At 42.3% G+C, this 22,066-nt stretch overlaps 2 protein-coding genes and 1 non-coding gene across 7 annotated transcripts in view; 1 reads left to right on the forward strand and 2 right to left on the reverse strand.

Moving 5' to 3' along the window:
* Positions 1–102: 102 nt before the first annotated feature.
* Xpnpep3 (X-prolyl aminopeptidase 3) overlaps positions 103–22,066 on the forward strand; it is a 35,724-nt gene continuing 13,760 nt past the window's right edge. Inside the window, exons 1-5 of one of the 5 annotated variants that reach the window (XM_090328785.1) lie at positions 103–523; positions 8,780–8,896; positions 12,968–13,375; positions 15,361–15,563; positions 20,530–20,592. In XM_090328785.1, coding sequence (XP_090184911.1) covers positions 460–523; positions 8,780–8,896; positions 12,968–13,375; positions 15,361–15,563; positions 20,530–20,592 — 855 coding nt within the window. In that variant the 5' untranslated portion in view covers positions 103–459. Of the gene's footprint in view, positions 524–6,248; positions 6,499–8,779; positions 8,897–9,899; positions 10,048–12,967; positions 13,376–15,360; positions 15,564–20,529; positions 20,593–22,066 lie in introns of those variants that run through there. The other 4 variants (XM_090328786.1, XM_090328789.1, XM_090328788.1 and 1 more) reach the window with 4 other exon arrangements.
* On the reverse strand, positions 4,925–6,060 carry Dnajb7 (DnaJ heat shock protein family (Hsp40) member B7). The gene has a single exon (XM_090328791.1). The coding sequence runs from the start codon at positions 5,899–5,901 to the stop codon at positions 4,972–4,974; it is 930 nt and encodes a 309-aa protein (XP_090184917.1). The 5' UTR covers positions 5,902–6,060; the 3' UTR covers positions 4,925–4,971.
* LOC150067599 (U6 spliceosomal RNA) lies at positions 19,359–19,465 on the reverse strand. Its single transcript, XR_016534683.1, has one exon. It is a non-coding gene; the product is annotated as a U6 spliceosomal RNA (small nuclear RNA).

Raw genomic sequence — 22,066 nt, forward strand, 5'->3', positions numbered from 1 at the left:
AACGGCCTCGTGACCCGGGGTCCTTCGCTCGTTTTCGCCCACTCCCTCTCCCACTGCGCCTGCGCACGGACTCGAACCTTCTAGAAGTATAGCTGTTCATGGTAGTGCCTGCCTGGTCACGCGAGAATTCTATGTAGTCTCTCATCTGAACCAGTTCCCAGGATGAGTCAAGACCCCGACGTGGGAGCTTTCAAACATGTAGGAGCCATCTCCTAGGAATTAGATCCTCTATGAATAGGGGCATAAAGTGGGCGCGAGGCTCCATAACGAAAACTAGGACCCTCGGAGTGCCAGCCCGGGCGTGGCGTCATCACCAGGCGCCGCGGTGTTTGGAAAGCCCCCGAGCGGCGCAGGGAGCGAGGGGAGGGACGGTTGGCCTGGTTTCCTGGCGACGCGGCTGTGCCAGCGGCTCTTTCCCGTGCGGTTTCTCTCTTCCCAACGCGTGAGCTAGCAGCAGCCATGCCTGGGTTTCTCTCGGCTTCCAAGCAGGTTCTCGCCTCAGCTAGAGCCCGCGGCCTTTCAGGTTAGCCTCTCCTCGCGCGGCGTCCCCTCCAGGGCTGGGTCTTGGAGAAGCCTGAGGCGTTTCCCACGGGATCTCTGCTCTCTCTTGTGCTGGGGGCTCCGCGGATTTCCCTTTTACCTGTTGCTTCTGGAAAAGGGTGGGCCCTGTATTTCCCGCCGTTGATTTATTATTTTTTTAATGGAAAGCAGACGTCACTGCAGAGGGAAAAGTCGGTGCCATCTCGCAGAGCGACCTCAGCCAAGTTACTGGGACTCACGGAAGTTGTCAGTTACTACACTTACCTAGGTGACTCGTGTCTGTTGGAACAACATAAAATCCTACTTGGATGTTTTTAAGAGTTGGTTGCACAGCTGACTCCTGGATCTACACGAAGCACGCTTAGTAACAACACATTTTTTGTGCTGCCCCTCTCAAAAGAGCTAATATAGGATTCGCTGAGCTTTGTGTCTAAAAGTCTTGTATGTCCCTCCTAGTGAAGGCGCCCAGGACAACGCTGTCTTGTATGACCAACAATTTATCTTTTGAGCATAAAGAAGCTCAGAGACAGTGACAGTACCCAGGCCCTGAATTCAAACCCCGGGACTGGGAAAAAAAAAATCTTTGAGATAGATAAAGATTGTGTTTTGTTTCGATAAGGGGAAAAAAGCAAGTTTAGCTGGGCTCGGTGACTCAAGAGGCTGAGATCTGACATCCCTGTGGGACCGAACTAACAACTAGAAAACCAGAAGTGGAACTGTGGCTCAAAGGGTATGCGGTAGCCTTGAGCCGAAAACTCAGGGACAATATCCAGGTCCAGAGTTTAACCTCCACAACTGACAAAAAAAAAATCTTAACCTTACTAGCATTTGTTTATTTGGGCTTTTTGCCCAATGAATGAGAGTTCTTGAATCAACCTCCTTTCACTAAGGTGGAAATGAAACATAGTATCACAAGGACCATTCAGGAAATTTAGTTGTGATTGTGTCTAGTACTTTTTCCCTATTTTACCACTACTGACTTTACACTGTTTTGTTATGTTTGTAAGATATGAGGCTTGAACTCTGGTCCTGGGCCACATCCCTGAGCTCTTCAGGTCAGGGCTACCGACCTACCCTTTGAGCCACAGTTCCACTTTGCTTTCTAGTGGTTAATTGAAGATAATTGTCTCATGGACTTTGGTGCCTTGCCTGGCTTTGAACCAAGATCCTCAGATGTCATCCTCCTGAGTAGCTAGGATTACAGGCACAAACCACCTTGTCCTACTTACACTGGTTTTATAGAGTCCTTTTTTGGAACCTTTTTTTTTTTTTTTTTTTTTTTTGCCAGTCCTGGGCTTAAGCTCAGGGCCTGAGCACTGTCTTGGCTTTTTCTCAAGGCTAGAGCTCTACCACTTGAGCCTCAGCACCACTTCCAGCTTTTTCTAAGTATGTGGTACCACGGAATCAAACCCGGGTCTTCGTGCATGCTAGGCAAGCACTCTACCACTAGGCCAAACTCCCGGCCCCGGAACCTTTTTTTATTGAGTTAAGGCTGCTTGCTTCCTTGTTTGCTGTGTGTGTGTGTGTGTGTATGTGTGTGTGTGCAGTCCTGGGGCTTGAACTGTGAGTAATAGTTCCAGAATAATATTGAAGAGGACTGGAGAGAGTAGATATCCTTGCCTTGTCTCTGATTGTAGAGGAAAATGGTTTTAGTTTGTCACCATTTAGAATGTTATTCCTACAATAAATGAGTGGTTCAACATATTTGATACATATACACAATGGAAATTTTACTCATCATAGTATGTAACTTGCAGAGAAATGGATGGACCTAGACCCACCCCCAAATAATGCAGTAAAATGTACATTACATAAACATTACAATCCACACATGTGCGTGTTCATGCATGCATGTCCTGGCGCCAGTACTGGTGCTTGAACTCTATGCTGAGGCACTGTCACTGAGAACTTTGGTTCCAGGCTAGTGCTCTATCACCTGAGCCACAGGTCCACTTCTGGCTTTTCCATAGTTTATTAGAGATCAGTCTCTTGGACTTTTCTTGCCCTGGCTGGCTTCATACTTTGATCTTCAGATCCCAGTCTCCTGAATAGCTAGGATTACAAGCATGAGCCACGGGTACCCCATATATTCTCCCTCCTACCGCCAGTATTGGGGCCTAAACTCACTTCCTGGGCACTGGCCTTCAGTTTCTTTTTGTACTCTACCACTTGAGCCACAGTACCACTTCCAACTTTTTCTGTTTATGTAGTACTGAGGAATCAAACGCAGGGTTTCGTGCGTGCAAAGCACACTATCACCAAGCCATGTTCCCAGCTGTATATGACCTTATTTTTTTTTCTTTTTCTTTTTTCTTTGCCATCCCTGGGGCTTGAACTCAGGGCCTGGGCACTGTCCTTGGACACTTTTTGCTCAAGGCTAGAGCTCTACCACTTGAGCCACAGCACCACTTCTGGCTTTTTCTATGTATGTGGTGCCATGGAATCAAACCCAGGGTTTTGTACATGCTAGGCAAGCACTCTACCACAAGGATACACTCCCAGCCCTGTAATGTTATTTTCAGTTGTATAGGTTCAGAAGAGTGTTGGTGTATTCATTGTTTGTGAGGCAGCCAAAACTCTTAATATACTATATACCCACTATTCCCCTTTCTAATTCATGTAACCACTATTGTACTTTGTCTATAAATTTAACTACTTTAGATACCCTATTTACATAAATCATATAGTCTGAGCAACTTGTATATTTTGCTTAGTACAATATTCTGAAGACTCACCTATGTTGTAGCATATGACAATATTTTCTAAGGCTGAATAATATTCCATATTTTGTTCTGCTTTGAACTTGTTTGTGCAAAGTCTATTCAAGTTAAAAATTTAAAAATTAGCTAGGCCATGGTGACTTCCTCCTGTTATCCTAGCTATTCAGGTGACTGAGATCTGAGGAACATGATTCAAAGTCAGGCTAAGCAGGAAAGCTGATGAGACTGTAACTACAAATGAGTCAGAAATGTGCCTCAAGTGGTAGAACACTAGACTTGAGCATAAAGCTCAGAGACAGTGCCCCAAGAACCTGGACAGACACAAAAATAAATAAAAAACATTTTAGAGTTAAAGGAAAATATATACATTAATTTTTATTTTATGCCTAAGTGATACATACTCTGTCTCCATTTTTTAAAAAAGTCACTTTGGCTGGTAGAGTGCTTGCCTAGCATGCACTCTGGTTCAATTCCTTAGTACCATATACATAGAAAAGCCAGAAGTGGTGGTGTGGCTCAGGTGGTAGAGTGCTAGCCTTGAAGAAAACCCAAGGACAGAGCTCGGACCCTGAGTCCAAGTCCCAGGACTGGCAAAAAAAGAAAAAGCCACTTCATGGGCCAGGAGTTTGGCCTAGTGGTAAAGTGATTGCCTGGCACACACAAAGACCCAGGTTTGATTGCTTGGTATCACATACATAGAAAAAAAGATGGTGCTGTGGCCCAAGTGGTAGAGTGCTAGTCTTGAGAAAAGCCCAAGGATAGTGCTCAGGTCCTGAGTCCAAGCCCCAAGACTGGCAAAAATAAAAAAAAAGAAAAGCTACTTCATGGGCCAGGAATTTGGCCTAGTAGTAAAGTGCTTGCCTAGCATGCATGAAGACCGAGGTTTGATTGCTTGGTACTACAAACACAGAAGAAAAAAAAATCTAAAGGTAGTGCTGTGCCTCATGTGGTAGAGTTCTTGAGAAAGCCCAAGGACAGTGGTCAGGCCTTAATTTCAAGCCCTAGGACTGGTGGCAAAAAAAAGAAAAAAAAAAAAAGCCACTTCATGAATAATTGTATTGACAACATATCTTCCTTAACACTTACTTCAAATGTGTACATAATGGCTACTAGTGGATAAAGTGAATGAAATAGATCATAAATTCTACCAAAGAAAATTTATATATGCAATCAGCTCAAACACACACACACACACACACACACACACACACACACACAAATAGAAATGAGGATGTAGGTAGCAAAAAAATTTTTTTCCAAAGTTACCAATCTTATCCCAGGCTCTTTTTCTGATATACCTATTTCAAACAACTACTGACAAGTATCCACAGCCCTAATTTAAGTGTTAAAATACCTGTAAATAATGAAATCTATTCCAATACTAGACCTTTAACTCTAGGTCTAGGCACTGCCCATGAGCTTTTGTACTGAAGGCTAGCATTCTACTAATTGAGTCACAACTCTACCTGTGGCTTTTTTTTGTGGTTAACTGGTGATTCAAGAGTCTCCTGCCTATGTTGACTTTGAACTATGATCCTCAGATCTCAGCCTCCTGAGTGCTAGGATAGACATGAGCCACCCAGCCATATGAGGCCCATCCTAAGTTCCTTTATATACTGTTAAGCAAGTGTTATCTAGAAAGCCTTGATCAACCAACACACACACAGAATCACGTTCAAATGTTACATGGTCAAATGTATCTGAAGCCAGTTTAGCGGTTCCTTCTGGTTGACTTCTTCTTCTGTCCCTCTTTGTGCTTCTTTTTTTTCCTCTTACTACCTTCTTTGAATCCTGCTGAAAGAATAGAAGGATCCCAGTTGCTAGTGACCCAAGGTATACCTTGTTGGTGATTGTCCACAAAAGTAAATGGAGATACGTGTTTGGGACTGTAGGAATTTGATGGATAATGGTTGAATGGCTGCCTTCTCCAGTTGCGTTGTACAAAGCCTTCTTCGTCTGCCACACTGTTCATAAGGAAGGATTTCAACTCACCATCATCTTCAACTTCTGTTTCCTGACCATAGTCAATAATCTTATTTGTACTAATACTTCTGCCATTTACAATTTTGCCTGAAGTTGTAACAGGTATGTATCTGCCCATCTCACTGTCATCAAATGTCCGGGAAGAGGACGCAGTAAAGCCTTCATGCCCCAGTGAACCATAGGATGTGTATCCTGTATCATAGGAAGAAAATCTCTGATAAACTGGTTGTTCACTGGAAGTAGGGAAAAAGGATCCTGTACCTCTGCTTCTTCCACAGGTGTGTCTTGGACTATTTAAAAGGTCCTGAAGTGAGTCTTCAAAGAAGTGAAATGAAAATGGGTCCCTTTCACCAAAAAATTCTTTAAAGACATCATCTGTCTTATGGAATGTGAAGCTATCCTCACATTCATTATCAAAATGACTTCTGCCTCCGCCGTCTAATCCTTTTTTGCCATACTTATCATAAATGACCCGTTTTTCATCATTTGACAGTACCTCATATGCCTCAGCTACTTCTTTGAATTTTTTCTCTGCTTCTTCTTTATTTTCTGGATTTTTATCAGGGTGCCATTTAAGTGCTACTTTATGGTAAGCTTTTTTAATGTCCTCGGATGAGGCGTATCTCTGCACTCCTAGAAGTTCATAGTAATCCACCATATTTTAACAGATGATTGGAAACGAGTGCACTAGATAGCGAGCACTGTAGTTTCCTTGCAGCTCAGGCTCTGCTGGGGTGGTTTGGTGGTAGAGGCAGTGACTGCATGTAGATAGGCACATTTTTACATTGATGGTAATGCTACCATGGGCCACTGTTAGGACTTTGATTATGTGTCAGGCAGAGGTAAAGCTTATGTCAGAGAGGGCTGCATTATTGTGTCATTCTGGGTTAGTGACAGGGACTGGGCCTTCCAAATGGAGTGGTCCAGTCATACTATCCAGAACCTTCTGTACTTTTCCCCTGTATTTCCTTGGAAGCCTCACACAATGCCTCATAAACCAGTGGGATCTGTTGCTAATGATCACAACATTGCATAAATTTGACCTCCAGATTAATGAGTCTTTACTGATAACCAGTTCTTCCATGTTTTGCTTTAGAAAAATGAAGACTTAGGAAACTGTAAAAACTATTCAAGCAGGTGACATTTACTCCAGGCAGGAGACGTATAGCTCAGTAGGAGTTACAAACAAGTAATTCAAAACTAATAAGGACTTTTAGTGGAAGGAACACTGAATGCCAAGCAGTGCTTATAAAAGGTACTCCTAGAGGTCTAGGGGTAGTCAGGGAAAACTAGGGTGTCAGGGAAGACTTCCGGGAGAGCGTAGCCTAATAATGCAATCTTTCTGAGTGAAAGTGGTGAGTTAAACTCTTAGTTCCAGTGCCCATCTAGAGTTGACTCCTTGGGAGTGAAAATGTAGCTCAAGTGGTAGAGGGCCAGCCGAAGTGATAGTGCCCTAAATTCAAGCCCCAGTACCATTACATTAGAAAAAGAACAAAAAGTCCTGAACTAATACAAGCTCCAGAACTAACACAATATGGTTGAACTCGGTGGCTCACGCCTGTAATCCTAACTACCCAGAGGGCTGAGATCTGAGGATCAAGGTTCAAAGCCAGCCCTGGCACTAAAAAGTCTGTGAGATTCTTATCTCCAATTAACCACCAGAAAACCGGAAATGAGGGGTAGGGCGGTAGCCTTGAACTGAAGAGCTCAGGACAGCGCTCAGGCCCAGAGTTCAAGCCCCACTATGGACAAATAAATAATAAAGTTTACTCCCATAAAAATACTAGTAAAGATTTTGGAAGTTGCATATTTTTGTTCTTTCTCCCTCCCCCATTCCCACTGTTTCTCCCTTCCTTCCCTTCTCTCTCCTCTTCCCCTTCCCCCATATATTATTGAATGCCTACTTAAAGCCAGGCATCATTTTAGCCACTGGTGATAAGAGTATTAAACAAAATATTCTTTATATAAGAGACCAGGTAATAAAACATGTTATTTTTTTTTTTAATTTTTGTCATCATTGTTGATTGTGGGGCTTGAACTTAGGGCCTGGGCACTGTCACTGAGCTTTATCACTCAAGGCTAGCATTCTGTCACTTTAAGTCAGTGTGCCACTACCACTTTTTCTGGGGGCTAACTGAAGTTTCCATGAAATGGGAAAGAAGCATGAGTACACAGTATGTATACTGCCTTGCATGTCTCCTGTCCTGCCCTAGTCACTCATTACTTTTCCTTTTTTTTTTTTTCTTTTTGTCAGTTGTGCGATTTGAACTCTGGTCCTGGGCACTGTCCCTGAGCTCTTCAACTCAAGCAAGCTACCACCCTACCCCTGGGCCTGGGCATTGTCTCTGATCTCTTCAGCTCAAGGCTACTGCCCTACCTCTTGAGCCTCAACCCCACTTCCTGTTTTCTACTGGTTAAATTTGGAGATAAGAATCTCAGTTCTTTAGTGCCTGTTCTTAAGTGCCCGGGTTGGCTTTGAACTACAATCCTCTGATCTCAGTCTCCTGAGTAGTTAGGATTACAGGCATGAACCACCAATCTAGCCTTCTCATGAAATTCTTTACCTCCAATTAACCACTCAAAAAACCAAAGTGGGGCTGTGGCTCAAAGTGGCAGAGTACTGGGGGGTGGTGCGCAGGGAGAGGGAACTGTAGGAAATGGAGATAAGGTTTTTTTTTCTTACTGTCTTTTTTGTTTTGTTTTGTCTTATTCATCTGTCTTTAGAAGGGTAAGGGAGGCAACAGAAATGGAGGGACAAAGGGTGAATGAATATAGCTGTGGTACTTACTAAACACTGCAAAATGAATTATACAAGTTGTAGACAGGGAAGGAAAAACTGGGAGAGAGCAAGGGAAGGGTGACATTGTCCAAAAAGAAATGTGCTCTTTACCTGAGTAACCATAATTCAGCCTTCTGAGTAGCTAGGATTACAAGTTTGAGCCACCAACACCCGGCATGATCTCCTTCTTGATTTGCTTTTATTTGTTTGCTTCCTTCTCTTCTTGTAACTTTATACCTTTAGCAGAAAGAGAACAATTCCATGACATTCTAGCAGACTAATGTCTCAGAGTAAAGATGATCTCATTTCTGTTTTCCGAGTTCCCCAACATAGGCTCTTGACATAGACAATCCATCTAAATGCTAGTAGAGAAGACAGGAAATGCTAATTTGCAGTGGGTTTGGCTTTGAGGTTTCTTTATGGGGGTGGGGAGAGGTTGGGGTTGATCATCAGGCTTGAGTCCCAGTCCAGGGCACTATCCCTGAGCTTTTGTGCTCAAGGCTAGTGCCCTACCACTTTGAGCCACAGCTCTATTTCTGGTTTTCTGGTAGTTAGTTGGAGATAAGAGTCTCATGGATTTTCCTGCCCTGGCTGCTTTGAACTATGATCTTCAGATCTCAACCTCCTCTGTAGCTAGGATTATAGGCATGAAACACCAGCACCCAGCTTTTCTAAGTAACCAAATCATATGAAGTGGATGAACATGAAGGCTTTCTAGACCTATTGTTTCATTTCATCTTCTTTATTCCTTCTTCAGGATGCAGGTTATGTATACAGCGCAGATATTCCCTCCAGCTCATGCCAGAGAGGAAAATTCCTAACCGATACTTAGGCCAGCCCAGTCCAGTTACACACCCACACCTTCTCAGACCCGGTAAGGCATTTTTACTATTAACAACTGTCCATCCATCCAAGTACCTTGTCTAGAAAAATACTGTCTGTTAACATTTTTGGAAGTAATAGAAATATCTTACATCTGTATAAAAGTAGCAACTAACAACACATGGCTATTGTGCACTGAAAATATTGATTGTGTGACTGAGGAGCTCAAATTCATATATTTTAATTAACTTAAATTTAAACTTAAATAGCTACATGTGGCTATTGGGTTTTTGTCTACTATAATAAATCTTACAACTCAAAATAATGAAAGTATGTATTTCTTTGCTTTCCTTTTTTTTTTTTCTTTTAATTTTTTTTGCCAGTCCTGGGGCTTGAACTCAGGGCCTGTCCTTGGGCTTTCTCAAGGCTAGAACTCTACCACTTGAGCCACAGCACCACTTCTGGCTTTTTCTGTATATGTGGTACCGAGGAATCGAACCCTGTGCTTTGTGCATGCTTGGCAAGCATTTTTGCGCTAGGCCAAACTTCTAGCACCAAAAGTATATATTTCAAGATGTGATATAAGAAAAGTTCTGGTTCTAAGTGAAAGTTTCTAGGAATATGTTATAACTTCTCCAGTATTAAATATTCATTTCAAAATTTAGATTAAGTGTGGTATCCAGATCTGTCACCACAGTGAAAGATGTCAGTCCCAATTGATAAAGGTGATGTAAGAAATCAAAGAAGTTTTATTTCACTAATTTTTTCCCTATATGATCCCAGAGTTGCTGCTAAAAGAGATGTTGTCACTATTACTCTCATCAGGTTTAAAGATATTTTTTATGAAGGAATTTAAGGATAAAGTAGTGAATGAATATCTTCCCAAAGAGGCAGGCAGCATAAAATCAAGTATTTGGTAGAAGAAAACAAACAGGTTTTCAAGCAAAATTGTATCCTAACTTCTACCATGGGAAGTTAAATCTGTATTAACTTTGTAAACCTGTATATTCATGTAAATTGCCTTTAGAAATACGTTACTCTCTCACTGTCTCCAGGCAGTGAGTGATGCCAGTATGTCTCTCAGTGAGGTCTTCCTTTTGCTGATTCTTCATCAGACTGGAATTCCTGCTGGGATGCGGCTGAAACTCAGAAGTGCAGCTCACCACTGAAACACACAAGAAATCAGTTTATCAAAGCTGTAAGGTAAGCTTAATAGCAGTCCAATTGGTATTAATTAAGAATTTCTCTACTCTTATCAACTTACCTATAGCCTCTATTTATTTAAAGAAAATTTTGATATTTTTACCAGCTTTGAGAAATAAGGATTTCTTGTTGTGAAAATACTTTTATGTGGTGAGCTGCATTTTTCCAGGCCTTGAACTCAGTGATAATATTAACATAATGGCTTCTATATTTTGACTTTTGTCTATATATTATGTGCCCGTTAGCTATAACTGTTAAAAAGCATGTGTGTGTGTGTAATTTGGGGTATGAGTAAAAAAGGAGTGCCTATTGTGATTTTATTATTCTAGATGTGGAATTTTATGCATTGGGAAAGGTGAAGGGAATTATGATTGGATAGGATTTTATTTTATTTATATACATCATTCTAGATTTTTATACAATTACAAATGTGTACTTTTCAGCTTTTTCTTTTTTTCTGGTCTGAGACCAGGACTTGAATAAAACTCTAACTTAGTACCTGAGGGCTGGGAATGTGGTTTAGTGGTAGAGTGCTTGCCCTGGGTTTGATTCCTCAGCACCATATAAATAGAAAAGCTAAAAATGGCTCTGTGGCTCAAGTGATAGAGTGCTATCCTTGAGCAAAAGAAGCTCAAGGTCAGTGCCCAGACCCTGAGTTTAAGCCCCAGGATTTGTTAAAAATAAAAAATAAAAAAACAGGAGCCATGGTAAAGTGCTTGCCTAGCGTACACAAAGCTCTGGGTTCAATCCATCCATGCCACATTCACAAAAAAAGCCGGAATGGCGCATGTGGTAGAGTGCTAGCATTGAGCAAAAAAAAAAAAAAGCTCAGGGACAGTGCCCAGGCCATGAGTTCAAACCCCAGGACTGGGAAAAAAAAAAAACCAAAACCTCAATAACTGATAATTTTGCTCATTGGCTAGCACTTTAGTGAGCCACATCTTCAACTCCTACTTTTTAGTCCTTAAAAACCAGGGGGCGGGGGGAGGGGGGAATGTGCTAACATCAATTAGTTATACAGTAGATTATAATTAGTATTAGTATATGGACATTGCAAGAAAAAAAAGTACCCAAAGTATTAAGCGTCTAAATAGTTTAAACTTAGCCAGGCACCCAAGACATTGCCTGTAGTCCTTGCTATTCAGGAGAGTATGATTTGAGGATCAAGGTTTGAAGCCAGCCGGGGCTAGAAAGTTCAAAGGACTCCTATCTCAATTAATGACTCAGAAGTAGAACTGTGGCTCAAGTATCAAGAGTGTTAGACTTCCACCCAAAAAAAAAAAAAAAATTGTGGGATAGAATTTTTTTTTTTGTCAATCCTGGGGCTTGAACTCAGGGCCTGTGAGCTTAGATAGAATTTTTTTCCCCTGTCCTGGGAACATTCAATCACTTGAGCCACAGCACCACACAGCATTTTCTGTGTGTGTGATGCCAGGGAATCGAACCCAGGGCTTTGTGTATGTTAGGCCACACTCCCAACCTAGAAAATAATTTTTGTTGTTGTTGTTGTTGTTGGTCATGGGGCTTGAACTCACCTGGGCTCTGTCCCAGAACTCTTTAGCTCAAGGCTACCCTTAGGCTTGGAAATTGTCCCTGAGCTCTTCAGCTCAAGGCTACTGCCCTGCCCTTGAGCCAAGCCCCACTTCCTGTTATCTGTTTTCTAGAAGCTAATTGGAAATGAGTCTCAGGTCCTTTTGTGCCCAGGCTGGCTTTGAACCATGATCCTCAGATCTCAGCCTCCTGAGTAGCTGGGATTATAGGCATGAGCCACCAGTGATTGACTCTGCAGACTCTTCAATTAATAATCATAAAACCGGAAGTGGCCCTGTGACTCAAAGGGTAGGGCAGTAGCCTTGAACTAAAATGTTCAGGGTGAACACCTATGCCCAGAGTTCAAGTCCAGGACCAGAAAAGAACATATATAGCTAGTACTTTTTTTTCTTTTGACTGTCCTAGGGCGTGAACTCTAGGCCTGTGCTTGAACACGTTTTGCTCAAGGCTAGAGCTCTGCCACTTGAGCCACAGTGCCACTTTTGGCTTTTTCTGTGTATGTAGTACTGAGAAATCGAACCCAGGTCTTCGTGCATGCTAAGCAAGCACTCTGCCACTAGGCTACACTCCTAGCCAGCCTCCCTAATACATTATTTAAGCTTTTTTTTTTTTTTCTCCAATCGGGCTTGAGCTCAGGGCCTAGGCACTGTCCTTGGATACTTTTTGCTCAAGGTTAACACTCTACCACTTGAGCCACAGTGCTACTTCCGGCTTCTTCAGTGTATGTGGAGTTGAACCCAGGGTTTTGTGTGTGCTACACATGCACTCTACACACTTGGCCATACTCCTGACCTCTTACCCGTCTTATTTGTTGTAACTTCTGGACAATATTGACTGAATACCTAACAATTCCTTCTTCTACACAATAATGTTCAATAAATGTTTGGTTGGATAAGTAGAAGAATTAACCAAGGATCAGAAAGAGACTATGAGCCCTGTTTCAAGGTGACCACATTTTTTTTTTTTTTTGCCAGTATTGGGCTTGAACTCAGGGCCTGATCACTGTCCTTGGACTTTCTTAAGGCTAGCACTCTACCACTTGAGCCTCAGCACCACTTCCAGCTTTTTTCTGTGTATGTGTACCAAGGCATCGAACCCAGGTCTTTGTGCATGCTAGGCAAGCACTCTACCACTAGGCCAAACTCCTGGCCCCAATGACCACATTTTTAAATTATTTCTTCCAAATGTTTATTGTGTAATTTAAAAAAACAAAAACAAAAAACTGAGTTAGCTTCTTAATTCTCTATGTGCAGCGAGGAGATTTAGCATATGCTGATGAAATGACCTTGGATGTTTCCATGTACTATAAGCTGCCTTAAACACTTGGGTATTCTAGTTATGTAAAGCATCACTTTTTTTTTCCTCCTAGGGGAAGTAACACCAGGACTATCTCAGGTGGAATACGCACTTCGAAGACACAAACTAATGTCTCTAATCCACAAGGAAACACAAGGACAGAGTGGAACAGACCAGACAGTGATTGTGTTTTCCAACCCTACATACTACATGAGCAATGATATACCCTACACTTTCCACCAAGACAACAACTTTCTGTACTTGTGCGGATTCCAAGAGCCTGACAGCATTCTGGTCCTTCAGAGCCTCCCTGGCAAGCAGTTACCATCCCATAAGGCCATGCTTTTTGTGCCTCAGAGAGACCCCAGTCGAGAACTTTGGGATGGCCCGAGATCTGGCACAGATGGAACAATAGCCCTAACTGGAGTTGATGAAGCCTATACACGAGAGGAATTTCAACACCTACTGCCAAAACTGAAAGGTAACACAAGGGAAACAAGTCAATCAAATCTTAGGCCAAGTTGGGATTTAGACCTTAATTGCCTGGGTAGTTTTTTTAACTTCCTAAAATAATCATAGCAACAGTTCTCTATTTGTGGAGAAATAAACCTGGGAACTTTTGTTTCCTGTGTGCAGTGAGATTTAGCATAAACTGATGGATCTTATATGTCCATATTAAGCAGTGACCAGGATCTAACTCTTCTCCTAGAAAACTGAGCTACTTTAAACATTTTACCTATCCAGTTGCTAAATTGTCACTAAGTTTTACATTCACAAACCATATTAACCATTCTCGATTGAAATGTTAGAGAAACTGGGGAAAAACTGAAAGAAGAGTGATCAAAAAGAATCTTACTTAGGCCAGATGCTGGTAGCTACTCAGAGGCAATCTGAGGATCCACATTCGAAACCAGTCCCAGCAGAAAAGTCAAGACTCTTTTATAACTGCCCCCCCCAAATGGTAGTTTTCCAACATTTCAAATGAAGGCATTGTATCATCTGCCTCAGAATTATGTGTTGATATATATTTAGCACTAGAAACACATAATACATGTTAGAAAATACAAAAATAAAGTTTTTCAAGTGATTCATAGGCACAGTTAAGATGTTGTCCCTCAAGATAGTTTCTCAGTATTTACTCTGGTGAATTTTGATAACTCCAGTGTTTTGGGATTACTGTCTTGCAACTTTGACTATCAGAATTTCTGGTCAGACCCACCAGTTGTTTCAGTCTTTTTTTTTTTTGGACCTCATGGGTTGTTGGGGGTTTTTTGTTTTGTTCTTTTTTTTTTTTTTTTTTTTTTTTGCCAGTCCTGGGCTTGAGCTCAGGGCCTGAGCACTGTCCTTGGACTTTCTCAAGGCTAGAGCTCTACCACTTGAGCTCAGCACCACTTCCGGCTTTTTTCTATGTATGTGGTACCAAGGAATCGAACCTGGGTCTTCATGCATGCTAGGCAAGCACTTTAACCATTAGGCCAAACTCCTGGCCCTTGTTTTGTTCTTTTTTGTTTGTTTTTGTCATTCCTGGGGCTTTAACTCAGGGCCTGGGCACTGTCCTTGATCAATTTTTGCTCAAGGCTAGCGCTCTGCCCCTAGAGCCACTTCCGGCATTTTCTAATTATGTGGTACTGAGGAGTCCCTTCCTCCCTTCCTTCCTTCCTTCCTTCCTCCCTCCCTTCCTTCCTTCCTTCCTTCCTTCCTTCCTTCCTTCCTTCCTTTCTTCCTTCCTTCCTTCCTTTCTTGTGGTACCAAGGAATTGAATCCAGTGCTTTGTGCATGCTAGGCAAGCAATCTATCACTAGGCCATGATCCTGGCCCCCTGTTTCTTTTGTGTGTGTGTGGTGGTACTGGAATTTGAACTCAGGTTCTCACACTCACTGTGCAAGTACTCTGTTACTGGAGCCATGATTCCAGCCTTAAAATCTCAGGGGGGAAGGGCTGGGAATGTGGCTTAGTGGTTAAGTGCTTGCCTAGCATGCATGAACCCTGGGTTTATTCCTTAGTACCAGATAAACAGAAGGAGCTGGAAATGGCACTTTGGCTCAAGTGATAGGGTACTAGTCTTGAGTAAAAAGAAGCTGATGTACCTGAGCACAGTAGCTCACGCCTACTATTCTAGCTACTCAGGTGGCTAAGATCTGAGGATCACGGTTCAAAGCCAGCCCCAGCACTAAGTCCAATTACCCACTAGAAAAACAGAAGTGGCACTGTGGCTCAAGTGGTAGGCAATAGCCTTGAGCTGAAAAGCTCAGGGCAATGCCCAGGCCAAGAAGTATGGCAGTAGCCTTGAGCTGAAGAGGTCAGGGACAGTGCCCAGACCCAGAGTTCAAGCCCCACTACCGACCAAAAAAAAAAAAAAGGAAGCTCACAGACAGTGCCAAGACCCTGAATTTAAGCCCCAGGACTAGCAAGAAGAAAGGAAGGAAGGAAGGAAGGAATAAATTATATTTTGACTTCTTATTCTAGCTGAAAGCAACACTGTTTGGTATGACTGGATGAAGCCTTCTCATGCACAACTCCATGCTGACTACATGCAGCATCTAACTGAGGCCAAAGCCAAGAGTAAGAATAAGATTCGGGGTGTCCAGCAGCTGATACAGCGCCTCCGGCTGATCAAATCTTCTGCAGAAATTAGGAGAATGCAGATTGCTGGGAAGTTGACTTCACAGGTATGGCTGTAGGTGAAAAAGGTTTTCCAAATTAAAAAAGTCATGTACTGCGGGTCTGGCCTAATGGTAAAGTGCTTGCTACCATGCATAAAGACCCAGGTTCTATTCCTTGGTACCACATGCATAACAAAACCTGAAACTGGTAGAACCTGTGGCTCAAGTGATAGAGCTTTAAGCCTTGAGAAAGCCCAAGGACATTACTCAGGCCCTGAATTCAAGTCCAGGACTGGCAAACAAACAAATAACACTCCTAAGGTTCAGTAAGCACCTTCACGGTTCAAAGCCAGCCCAGGCACTAAAAAGTCCGTGAGACCCTTATCTCCAATTAACTACCAGAAAACCAGAAGTGGAGCCATGGCTCAAGGGGTAGGGTGGTAACCTTGAGCTAAAGATCTCAGGAGCAATGCCCAGGCCCAGAGTTCAAATTCCATGACCAACTGCCCCCCCCCCAAAAAAATGCATATAAGGCTGGGAATGTGACTTAGTGGTAGAGTGCTTTCCTAGCATGCATGAAGTCCTGGGTTCAATCCTCAGTACTACATAATCAGAGAAAGATGGAAATGGCACTGTGGTTCAAGTGCTTAGGCATAGTGCCCAGGCCCTGCATTCAAGCCCCATGACTGACCAAAAAAAAAAAAAAAAAAAAGGATGCATTTAAGGGGCTCAGAGTATCAGAGTAGAGTGCCTGCCTCCATGCAAGAAGCCATGGGCTCCATTGCTGAGTGCCACATACACAGAAAAGACCAGAAGTGGTCTTACGGCTCAAGTGATAGAACAGTAGCCTTGACAAAGATAAAGGGCAGCACCCAGTCTTGTGTTCAAGCCCAAGACTGGCACAAAAGAAAAAAGCAGGGGTGGAAGTAGGAGTTTGGCCTAGCGGTAGAGTGCTTGCCTAGCATGCATGAAGGCCCAGGTTCAATTCTTCAGTACCGCACACATAGAAAAAAGCCGGAAGTGGTGCTGAGGCTCAAGTGGTAGAGCTCTAGCCTTGAGAAAGTCCAAGGACAGTGCGCAGGCCCTGAGTTCAAGTCAAGGTCTGGCAAAAAACAAAAAACAACAACAGAAAAAGAGGTATAAGCTGGGCACTTGTGGCTCATCCCTCTAATCCTAGCAACTCAGAATGCTGAGTTCACAGTTCAAAGCCAGCCTGGGCACTAAGGACCATAAGACTCTTATCTCCAATTAACCACTAGAAAATCGGAAGTGGCACTGTAGCTGAAGAAGTAGGGCAGTAGTCTTGAGCTGAAGAGCTCAGGGACAATGCCCAGGCCCAGGGATAGGGTGGTAGCCTTGAGCTGAAAGCTCAAGAACAACACCCAGGACCGGAGTTCAAGCCCCAGGACCAACCAAAAAAAAAACAAGGAAGGAAGGCTGCAAGCTGATTCTGGGTATATACTGCTACAAAACAAACAAAAAAAGAAACTCAGGATGCCTTCAGATAGAGCTTCTATCTGTGGTCAACAGACTGAGTTCTAACCAAAAGAAATCTATCTGCTTAATTTGTTTTTGTTTTTGTTTTTTTGCCAGTCCTGGGGCTTGATCTCATGGCCTGAACACTGCCCTTGGGCTTTTTTCTCAAGGCTAGAGCTCTACTACTTGAGCCACAACTCCATTTCTTGCTTTTTTCAGTATATGTAGTACCAAGGAATCAAACCCAGGTCTTCATGCATGCCAGGCAGGCACTCTTACCACCAGGCCCCTTGTTTTTGTTTTTATACAGGAACTGGGACTTGAATTCAGGGCCTCATACTCTTTGGGTCAAGGCTAGAATTTACTACTTGAGGCACATTTCTTTCGTGTGTGTGTGTGTGTGTGTGTGTGTGTGTGTGTGTGTGTGTGTGTGTGTGTGATGGGGCTTGAGTTGAGGCACATTTCTACTTCTGGAGTTTTCATGGTTAAATGAAGATAAGGATAAGTATTTCCTGAATTTGTCTGCCTGGTATAGTTTCAAACTAGAATACTTAGATCTCAGCTTCCTGAGTAGGTAGGGTTTTTAAAAAGTTATAGTAATCATCCAGGCACTGATAGCTCACCTCTGTATTCCTAGCTACTCAGGAGGATGATATCCAAGTACTGCTGAGCCCAGACAGTACGGTCTGTGAGGCCTTTTTTTTTTTTCTGATCCTGGGGCTTGAAAATGGCCAACGTGCTGTCCCTAAGTTCCTTTTGCTCAGTGCTAGGGTGGCTCTTGAGCCAAAGTGCCACCTCCAGCTTTTTCTGTGATTAATTGATTATAATAGTTTCATGATTATTTCCAGCTGGGGTTGGCTTTGAATAAATAGTGATCCTCAGATCTCAGCTTCCAGAATAACTAGGATTATGAGCGTGAGCCACCAGCACCCAGGTAGGAAACTCTTTATTTTCACTGAACTATTCCAAAAGAGCCAGAAGTAAAGCTGTGGCTCAAAGGAGTAGAGCACTAGCTTTAAGCAAAAGGGGCTTCAGGATAGTACCCAAGCCAAGGGATGAGCACCCCCCAAAAAAACTTTTTAATATGAAGATATATATCATCCTACCTATTCTACAATTTCATCTACAAGGGTAGTAGTATTGGTAGGCGAACTAGGGCCCAAGACTAGTCTGGGCAAAAAGAGCAAGAACCCTATTCTATATTTGAATCCAAAAAGGGCTGGCAGTGTGGCTCAAGTGGCTTGCCTAGCAAAAATGAGGATCTGAGTTGTAGTTCCAGTACCAAAAATAAGAAATACTGGTGTGATTGTCATGAAGAACTAGTAAAAGTACTAATAGAAACTAATGGTGCTCAGTGAGAAAAAAACTTTTCCCCCTAGGGGACATTTTGGCAATGTGTGGTGGTCACAGTTGCAGCATGCTACTGACACATTTCAAATTAAACAGAACCATAGCCCACAAGAAAGGATTGTCTGTCCCCAAATGTCAGAAATACTGAGTTTGGGAACCCCTATTACATAGACCAGACCACTTAGTCTGTAATTTCATATACCCAAGCTATAAAGGCATCTCCTTTAATAAATAAAAGTGTATTTCTGTCTTAGCCTGAGAGAGGTTTATTTCCAAACAGTTCTGCTAGGGATAGAAAAAATATAAATATATAATAAAGGTGCCAGCAGGTTATATCTGGACCTATTCTTGATGGATGGTGTTATCCAGGTATCTCACATGGCAGAAAGACATGATACTGTTCCCTGATGGCAGAAAGGAGGGTTGCACTTTCTCCAGTCTGTGTGTGAGTGTGTGTGTTTGTGTGTTCATTTGTTCATGCTTGCACACCTTGAGGCTTGAAATCAGCTTTATTTTGCTCTAGGCTAGCCCTCTGCCACTTTGATCCACAAGACAGCTTCTGGCTTTTTTGTGTGTAACTAGAGATCAGAGTCTCAGGGACTCAAACCATAATCCTCAGAACTCAGTCTCCTGGATAGCTAGAAGTACAGGTATGAGCCATAAGCACCTAGCTACCTCCAGTCCTTTTATTATTTTTTTTCATATATTTTTTATTGTAAGTAATAGAAGGGTTACATTATCTTCACCAGATAGAAGGTACATTACTTCACAAATATTGATACCCTTTCTCATGTCATGGTCCCCATTTCCCTCCCCCCGCTCATCTTGATTTCCCCTTTCCCTGTCCTATTTCAAATAACCAATTAAGCATATATAAATATATCAGACAACAAGGTGAAATATTGTAATAATATGAGATAACCAAGGGACAGCAAAAGAGATGGGAGATAGGTTAGTACATTAAGGACAACAATCACTCATTGTATGGCTTTTGTTTCTATATCCTGGAGGTCCTTACATTTAGCGTCATATTATAAAAATATGGAATGCTTCATGAATTTGTGTGTCATCCTTGTGCAGAGGCCATGCTAATCTTCTCTGTATCATTCCAGTTTTAGTATATGAGCTGCCGAAGCGAGCACTGTTATTATTATTATTTTTTTTTTTTTTTTGCCAGTCCTGGGCTTGAACTCAGGGTCTGAACACTCTCCTTGGGCTTTCTCAAGGCTAGAGCCCTACCACTTGAGCCATAGCACCACTTCTAGCTTTTTTCTATGTATGTGGTATCAAGGAATCGAAGCCAGGTCTTTGTGCATGCTAGGCAAGCACTTTTACCAGTAGGCCAAACTCCTGGCCTTCCAGTCCTTTTAAAAGGTTGCTTATTGGCCAGGAGTTTGGCCCAGTGGTAGAGTGCTTGCCTGGTATGCACAAAGACCTGGCTTCGATTCCTTGGTACCACATACATAGAAAAAAGCCGCACGTGCTGAGGCTTAAGTGGCAAAGCTCTAGCCTTGAGAAAGTCCAAGGATAGTGCTTAGTCCTTGAGTTCAAGCCCAGGACTGGCAAAAAAAAAAAAAAGAAAAAAGAAAGAAAAAGGTTGCGGGGCCGGGAGTTTGGCCTAGTGGTTAAAGTGCTTGCCTAGCATGCATGAAGACCCGGGTTCAATTCCTCGGTACCACATACATAGAAAAAAGCCAGAAGTGGTGCTGAGGCTCAAGTGGTAGAGCTCTAGCCTTGAGAAAGTCCAAGGACAGTGCTCAGGTCCTGAGCTCAAGCCCACGACTGGCAAAAAAAAAAAAAAAAAAAAAGAAAGAAAGAAAGAAAAAGGTTGCTTATCTCATCCATGAGGGCATAGACCTCACACCCGAATCAGTTCCCAACAGGCCAAACTTGGAGATGAAGTTTGGACAGGAGGTTTGCAGGCAACACAAAGTAGTTCCAGCGGTAGCATAGCACTCCGCAGTGCTTTATTCTAACATTTCTTCTGAATGGGAAAATGAAAATGCTAATTCTGTCATCAGTCAAATAGTGTGGAAAACAGTATTTTATCCCTCCTTCTGAGCAGAATAATTTGTATTATATTCATTTAGTCACAAGTTCAGGTTGACAAAGCTGGATGGAAGTATTTTTATTTGAATTTCTAGTATTGTTTAAATGTTGGAGTATACAACATGGTTAAAATAAATATTTGGTCCTCCCTTTTCAGGCTTTCATAGAGACAATGTTTGCCAGCAAAGCCCCTGTGGAGGAAGCCTTTCTTTATGCTAAGGTGAGCCTTGGATTATAGGAAAGGTCTTGCTGGAAAAGAAGGTAACGTCATAGAATCACAGCATACTTTCAACATCAGGTTCTCATCCTTGTAGAGGATTCACTTCTCAGATGCTATTGACAATTTATTAGAAGAATCTAAAACATGCAGAATTTAAGTTCAAGGAAGAAAATCACAAAGTACAGCTGATATAGAAAGAGTCAATGTGCAAAATATGAATGAAATTGCAACTGTTTCACACATTGTAAAGGTGGTACATGGAACTGTCACTGGAGTACTGTGAACTTAGTTTGCCTCGCATCCCTTTTCACTTATCCAGAGCATGTAGGTTGGTAGCTATTTGGAAAGCTAACTTGGGAAGTAGACATCAACAGATCTTAATGTGAGACCAAGACCCGACATAAAGTTCACAAGACTACATCTCAGCCAATGGCAATCATCCCAAGCTAATGTGGAAGCCCACTGGCTGTTCAGGGTGATACAAACCCATTACTCCAGTGACAAAGGGAAGCACAACAGTTGTGGCTAATCTGTGCATGAAGAGAGACCTGATCTGAAAAGTAACCAACAATTCTGGAATAATTAGTATATTATTCTATATGATAATCCCCTATGCAGCCTTATTTGGTTTATTTCCTCTAGTTTGTATTGCTATTTATTTATTTTTTGCCGGTCCTGGGGCTTGAACTCAGGGCCTCCTTGGGCTTTCTCAAGGCTAGAACTCTACCACTTGAGCAATAGCACCATTTCTAGCTTTTTCTATGAATGTGGTACTGAGAAATCAAACCTGGATCTTTGTGCATGCTAGGCAACCACTCTACCACTATGCCAAACTCCCAGCCCCTATTTTTTTTTTTATTTTAAAAGATTTTATTGACACTGATTTTTTTATATCATATATCAAGTGTCATGTTTAACAAACAGTATTCAAGAAGGGAATCTCTATATGCAGTCACTGGCACATAAATTTTAGAACATAATTAAAATTAAGCTGAGAGTTTATATGTCATATCAATCTATATAATATAACATTATGTCTATAGAGTATATATCCCATCATAGATTTTTTTGTGTCTGCGTAGTCATATTTATATCTCCAAGACCATGTCAGTGACCTTGGGTACCCAAATATTGAGTCATCGCTCCTTTTAGTTTGTACTTTTTTTGTTATTGTTTTTGTTTTTGCCAGCCCTGGGGACTGAACTCAGAGACTGAGCGCTGTTCTTGGGATTTCCTCAAGGCTAGAGCTCTACCACTTGAGCCACAGTACCACTTCTGGTTTTTTTATATATGTGGTACTGAGGAATCGAACCTGGGTCTTCACTCAACCACTAGGCCAAACTCCCGGTCCTCTACTTTGTACTTTTTTTTTAAAGCATATTGTGAACTGGCTGCCAGTGGCTCACACCTGTAATCTTAGCTGCTCAGAAAGCTGAGATCTGAGGATCAATGCTCCAAGCAAGGCAGAAAAGTC

This window comes from Megascapheus bottae, chromosome 2, assembly GCF_031878675.1.
Source record: "Megascapheus bottae isolate mThoBot1 chromosome 2, mThoBot2.hap1, whole genome shotgun sequence".
Lineage (NCBI taxonomy): Eukaryota > Metazoa > Chordata > Mammalia > Rodentia > Geomyidae > Megascapheus > Megascapheus bottae.